Source organism: Malus domestica, chromosome 06 (assembly GCF_042453785.1).
Source record: "Malus domestica chromosome 06, GDT2T_hap1".
NCBI classification, from domain to species: domain Eukaryota; kingdom Viridiplantae; phylum Streptophyta; class Magnoliopsida; order Rosales; family Rosaceae; genus Malus; species Malus domestica.
Genome location: NC_091666.1, coordinates 16,060,352 through 16,067,320, shown reverse-complemented (window position 1 = coordinate 16,067,320; position 6,969 = coordinate 16,060,352). Strand labels below are relative to the sequence as shown.

General features: G+C 36.7%; 1 protein-coding gene across 1 annotated transcript; it reads right to left on the bottom strand.

Annotated features, from left to right (window-relative positions):
* Window positions 1–227: 227 nt before the first annotated feature.
* On the bottom strand, window positions 228–5,680 carry LOC139196829 (uncharacterized). The gene is made up of 4 exons (XM_070823173.1): window positions 5,414–5,680; window positions 4,533–4,674; window positions 2,580–3,130; window positions 228–341 (listed from the first exon to the last, which is right to left on the bottom strand). Exons 1-4 carry the CDS (start codon window positions 5,678–5,680, stop codon window positions 228–230), a joined length of 1,074 nt encoding a protein of 357 aa, XP_070679274.1.
* Window positions 5,681–6,969: the final 1,289 nt, after the last annotated feature.

Here is a 6,969-nt window from a genome sequence, read left to right as displayed (position 1 = left end):
GGACGGCTAAACCCTATGAGGAAAAAGATTAGGTTATTTGAATTATTTTAGGACTCCTAGAATCAGATAGGAAGTGTTGGAATGTGATAAGGATTCCTCTTTGCAGCTGGAGATAAGATAAGGTTGGATAAGATAAGATTGGATAAGGTTGTTGTTTCTTGTCTAATTCCTTATCTTCCAAGCCTCAATTTTAATTCCTCCAGATTTTAGCACAAATCTAACACCATTTAAACACCAAAAACGTCAGCCCATATGCTATCCAAGCCTGCTGTCCAATCCATGTCCAAAACTGCTCCAAATTGCTCCATTTTGCCATTTATTGTCATCTTTCCCAATTGGACCTACAATAATACGAAAATAACATAAATTACCAAAATAAATGGAAATTAACTAAGAAAATGCAAAGAAATAAGATAACAAAGTCGCATAAATATGCTCCTATCAAGTTCCCCCACACTTAGCTTTTGCAAGTCCCCAAGGAAAACAAAACCTAAACCTTCCAACAATTGCCTTAGGGATTTCCAATGAAACTTGACATATTAAAAATCATTACTTACGTAGATTTTAGCAATCCTTACTCTTTAGTTTATACTTAACCGCAGTAACCACTCACTAGCTCTCATTTAATCAATTAAAATAACATTTGAATGTAGTAACATGCCTTAGAGAATTTACTCAATTCCTCACCGGATATACTCTCTATTTTCACACAAATTTTCTGACTACACTCCCTATACTAAGTATATGTGAGAAGATTGATGTGAACATGTAGACTAGCACTCACATATGTTATAACCAAGAGAAGGAACTTTCTGGAATTATTAATACAAACATGTATATGATCTCATGAATGGAATGCCACTACTTAGAAGTGAGAACCAAGGATTCCATATGCTCATACCAATTTCAAACTCCACATATTGAAACACATAACAATCAAGATAAAAGTCTAGGGTTGTAATGGGGCTAAGGTATTGGCTAACAAAGAAAGGTCAAGGATAAACAAAGGTTCTTAAAGTGATAGTAAGTAAAGTAATGAAATCAACACTTAGAATTCAACTTGTGATTGCAGTACCCAACTTTAAACACAAAGGGAAGATTCATACAACTTTAGGGTCAAATTCACAGTTTTGGACCCTTCTTCAGCAACCAACACTTACGAACTCATTCTCACTTCTTTTCAACCTCTTTTTCCTTTCTCCTTTTTTTTTCAACGTTTTTCTTCTTCTTCTTCTTCATTTTTCTTGAAACATAAAACAAAAACACTACACTTCACCAGATTCAAAAGAACAAATCCTTCCCCCACACTTATTTTTTTGCAAATCGTAGATCAAAAGGAATTCCTAATAAGTCATGCTCCACTATTCTTTAAGAACAAGGGTATGGATATTTCTATACTAGGCTAGGTAGGGATAATGCAAGCTAACAAAGAAAATAGGCTAAATAAGGCTCAAAGGGGTTAAACCTACAATACATATGCAAGGGATATGGCTTTTTGGCTCTAGTGGTAAATAAACAACTTCATCTTGTTATTTGTTATGCAATTAATTTTTTTCCTTTGAATGAAACGGGCATGAGTCCAAGTAGCAACCAAGCAAAGAAATAATGAGATCATGCAACAACTTTAGAAAGCAAGAATATCACAGATTAATAACTCTCCAAACAAAGAATAGGCTCAAGTCTCATAGGGTTGTAGCGTTAGTTTGAGTTTCTTCCTTCAAACATGTTACAAAAACTAATTTTTTTCTTCTTAGTGATTGCATGTGAATTCGTAAATAACCAAAGAGCATATCAAACTTCCACCCATGTTTGTAACTTTCTTTAACAATCATGCAATTAAAAACCAAATCCTCATCATTGTGTTAGAAGGTACCCTACCCTAAGACACAAACAAGCAACAAAAATGACTCTTTTTGGTATTTTCTCAAAAAATTTCAAATTTTTTTTTTATGACACACAAGAAAACACTTTAAAATAGTGAATAACAACGTTAGTAGTGATAGGTGGCAAAATTCGAAAATAAGTCACGAAAAGCATTATGTTTACCCCCCCTCCCCCACACTTAAACCAAACATTGTCCTCAATGTTTCAAAAATAAACTTAGACAAGAAAGCAATAAAAGATAACTAGCAACCAAGACAATCATGGCAAAGTAAAAACAATAAAGAGATGGGTAAAAGAGAGCAAATTTGGTTGTAGGAGCCGGAATTTCCATGGTCTCTTTATTTGAACACATGAGTTGCCTCCCAAAAAGCGCTTGCTTTAACGTCTTCCAATTGGACGATACCTCCATCTAAGCTTCACTAGGACCAACGGCATGGAGAGGTACAATCTTCCATGACATGCTCCTCAAAACACTCATAGTAAGGCTTCAAACGGTGTCCATTCACTTTGATTTCGTGTCTCATCCTTAAACTTTGAATTTGGACTGCACCATAGAGAAAGACATTAGTAACAACAAAAGGACCAATCCATTTAGAACGCAACTTACCTGGAAACAATCAAAGGCGGGAGTTAAAAAGTAACACTTTTTGCCCTACAAAAAATGTCTTACTATGGATCATCTTATCATGGACAACCTTTGTTTTCTCCTTGTAAATATGAGCATTCTCATAAGCCTCATTCCGAATTTCCTCAAGCTCGTTCAATTGTAACTTCCTATGAAGACCAGCAGCATCAATGTCCATGTTGAAAGTCTTAATTGCCCAATGTGCATGGTGCTCCAACTCAACTGGAAGATAACATGGTTTCCCATAAATGAGCCGAAAATAAGACATTCCAATTGGTGTTCTGTAAGCAATACGATATGCCCACAATGCATCATTCAAATGCAAGCTCCAATCCTTTCGAGTTGGTCCAACTGTCTTCTCCAAGATTTGCTTGATTTCCCGGTTAGAAACTTCGGCTTGCCCACTTGTTTGAGGATGATAAGGTGTCGAAACCTTATGTGTGACATTATACTTTTTAAGCAGTGCCTCTATGGTCTGATTACAAAAGTGAGAACCCCCATCACTTATAATTACTCTAGGTATTCCAAACCTGGCCAATATGTTAGTTTTGACAAAATCTGCAACCACTTTGGAATCATTAGTACGGGTGGCTTTTGCTTCCACCCATTTCGAAACATAATCTACAACATTTAACATATAATTGAAACCATGAAAGGAAGGAAAATGACCCATGAAGTCAATGCACAAACATCAAAAATCTTAACAGAAAATATAAAAGTCTGCGACATTTGGTCTCTTGAACCTATATTGCCTGTTCTTTGACAACGATCACAAGTCATGCAAAAGATTCTAGCATCCTTAAATATAGTAGGCCAATAAAATCCACATTCTAAAACTTTAAGTGTTGTTCTTTAAGTACCAAAATGACCTCCACAAGCATAAGTGTGACATAAAGTTAAAATTTAATTGAATTCAGAATCATGCACACACCTACGAATAATTTGATCAGGGCAATATTTCCACAAATAAGGGTCATCCCACACATAAAATCGTGCCTCTTTTTTAAGTTTATCACATTGGTGCCTATTTATGGTGTTTGGAACTTGTTTAGACACAATATAATTCACAATATCAGCATACCATGGCTCACTTACCTTAATGATCAGCAACTGTTCATTTAAGAATGCCTCTAGAATAGGTAGAGGGTCTTCTTCATGTACCAAACGACTCATATGGTCAACTACTACATTCTCGCTTCCTTTTTTATTTTGGATTCCCACGTCAAACTCTTGGAGAATAAGCATCCAACGAATAAGGCTTGGCTTGGCTTCTTTCTTTGTAAATAAGTACTTCAAAGTTGTGAAGTCAGAGTAAATTATAACTTTAGTTCCAAGTAAATAAGAACAAAACTTATCTAAAGCAAACATAACAACAAGGAGTTATTTTTCAGTGGTGGAGTAATTCAATTGAGCATCATTCAAGGTCCGAGAAGTGTAGTAGATGACATACAGCTTCTTGTCCTTTCTTTGTCCCAAAACAGCCCCTAAGGCATAATCTGAAGCATCGCACGTAAGCTCAAAGGGAAGACTCCAATCTAGTGGAATAATGATAGGTGCCGAAGTTAGCATCTTTTTGAGGTGATTGAATGCCTTCTCACATTCTTCATCAAACACAAACGACTATTTGAAATTAGATAAATGACTCCACAATCAAGAAGCTTGATGATCTCCTTTTTCACAACTTCCATCATTGGAGGGTTGAGTCGACGTTGAGCCTCTCAACTTGGTTTAGCCTCCTCCTCTAGAAGTATATGATGCATGTATGTGGTAGGGCTTATTCCCCTGATGTCGGCCAAAGTCCATCCAATGGCTATCTTATACTCTTTCAACAACCTAACCAGTTTCTCCTCCTCTAATGCTGTGAGTGCTGAGGAGACTATGACTGGCAAAGTCTCTTTATATCCCAAGAAAACATACTTCAAATGATTCGGTAATAATTTAAGCTCAAAAGAGGGTGCCTGAATCACTGAAGGTAACAACGTATTAGTAGAAATGGGAATTGGAATTGGGATTAAAGGCTTACCAATATGTTGTTGCAAAGACTCAAGGGCAGCCACCATTTCGACATTTTCTGCATGATGAGGCTCGATCACATTGGTTTTGAGTCCAATTCCTTCGACAATGGTTGTTTCATGGGTATCCCTATTTAAGAATTTGAGATATTCCTGCACCAAAGAATCAAATACATCAATAAAAAAACAAGAATGATCATCAATAGGATACCTTATAGCTTCAGAAATATTAAAGTCAACGACATCGCCATCAAATTCCATTGTTAATGTCCCCTTGAACACATCTATCTTGGTTCAAACTGTTTTCATGAAAGGTCTTCCAAGTAAAATTGGCAATGGTGTAGAATGGGTCGAATCTTCCATCTTAATTACATAAAAATATGCTGGAAAGATCAAGTGGTTAACCTACACCAAAACATCTTCCAAAACTCCTTTCGGATATGCATTAGAACGATCAACTAATTGAATAATAACACTATCGTTTTTAAGGTCTCCTAGAAGAATAGATTGAGTAAGGCATGACATTAATGGAAGCACCTAAATCTAACATAGCATGTTCAAACTTGGTATTACCAATAACACAAGGGATTGTGAAACTACCTGGATATTTGCATTTAAGTGGCAGTTTTCTTTGCAACACTGCAGAGACATTTTCACTTACCCATACCACTACCTTTCCTGAGATCCGTCTCCTTGTTGTACAAAGCTCTTTCAAAAATTTAGCATACTTTGGAACTTGCTTTATTGCATCATGAAGTGGGATATTGACTTGTACCTTCCTGAAGGTTTCTAAGATGTCTTTTTCATTCTCTTCTTTCTTAGATTGCATAACCATGTGAGGGAAAGGCACATTTGGTGGAATAGGGTTAGAAAGAATTGAATTCGAACCTACCTTACCTAAATTGGGTGGCGTATGAGCCTTAGAAGGTTGCGGCAAGGATTGTTCTTCTCTTGTCATGGCCTTGTCCACTTCTTCTTCTTCAGGTAGCAGATGTTTGTCCTCTTTTTTGCTTTGTTTGGACATTTTTGGATTGGTTCCAATCTCTTTACCACTTCTCAAGGTAATAGCCTTAGCAGTTTCAAAACCTCCCTTTGGATTGACAATGGTTGAACTGGGAAATTTGCCTTGTTCTCTAAATTGTCTCATTAATTCTGCCATTTGTCGAATTTGATTCTTCACTTCGCCCATCTCTTTGACTTGATTTTGTAGACCTTGAGTCAAAACAGTTAGTGCTTGAAATTTTTTATCAAAATCCATTGACGAACCTGAATTTGGTTGCGAAGATTGTGGGGAAGGCTATGGTGGTGCAAATGGCCTTTGATAGAGCCTTGGAGGTGGCTATCTATATCCACCTTGTTGTTGAGTTTGTTGAGGTTCCCTCCACCTCATATTTGGATGATCTCTCCAGCCCGAATTGTAGGTGTTAAAAAAAGGATCCTTCCTTGGTTATGTTGGCCTTGATAACCTATGGTATTGGCACTTTCCCATCCCTCATTCTCTATTAATTGGGGACATTGATCAGTAGGGTGTCCTTGCATAGAGCACATGCCACAAGTAGCCGCACCTTGCACTTTGGATCCTTCAACAACCTGTGATATAAGAGTAGAGAGATTAGCCATTTGAGATTGAAGTTCTGAAATAGCACTTACCTCATTAACTTGATTTTGCCATGTATGTTCTCTTTCTCCAACTCCTTCGTATTGTTATGCATTCAAGGCTCAATTCGCTATTAAAATCTTCGTAGCAACTGGTGTTTTGTCAACTAAAGCACCTCCTGCTGAAGCATCAAGCATTCGTCTCTCAAGTAGAAATAGTCCTTCATAGAAATATTAAATTAAAAGCTCTTCCTTCATTTGATGTTGTGGACAAGATGCAACTAAAGTCTTGAAACGCTCATAATACGCTAGAAAGGATTCTCCTGGGCCTTGTTGAATTCCACTAATTCTCTTTCTCAGAAGAATGACTCTTGAAGTTGGGAAGAATTTCTCTGAAAATGCTTTCTTCATGCTTTCGCAAGAGATGATGGTTCCAGGTGCTAATTCAAACAACCAATCTTTAGCCTTTTCCAAAAGAGAGAATGGAAAGGCTTTCATCTTCAAAATATTCCCATCGACATCTAAATTCCTTAAGATGCTTGTTCGGATCTTCCATGGACAGCCATGGTATTTAGGAATGTGATGTAGTAAACTAGACTTCAATTCAAACTCATCGGTTTTGCCTTAAACTGCCCTAGGGTACTGATGCGTAAAATAACTAAACACACAAATTAAACCCTCTTTTTATCAATTGTAGTAAAGTATGTAAGTAGGGATCGTTCTAGGCCGGGGATTAGGAGGGATTGCTAAACACTTGAAACTGACTTAAAAACATAAAAACAAAATTTAAAACACTAAACTAGACTCAAAGAATGCAAAACTATACTTTAAAATACTTAAACAAACATAAAA

Bases quoted from the DNA above. Each gene is read 5' to 3' on its own strand.
- LOC139196829 (XM_070823173.1), bottom strand. From the start codon at position 5,680: ATGGCAGAATTAATGAGACAATTTAGAGAACAAGGCAAATTTCCCAGT. The intron at 4,675-5,413 runs GTAGGTTCGAAT...TCTTTGGTGCAG, and splicing joins CGCCACCCAATTTAGGTAAG to GAATATCTCAAATTCTTAAA. The intron at 3,131-4,532 runs GTAAGCCTTTAA...TAAATGTTGTAG, and splicing joins GTCTTTGCAACAACATATTG to ATTATGTTTCGAAATGGGTG.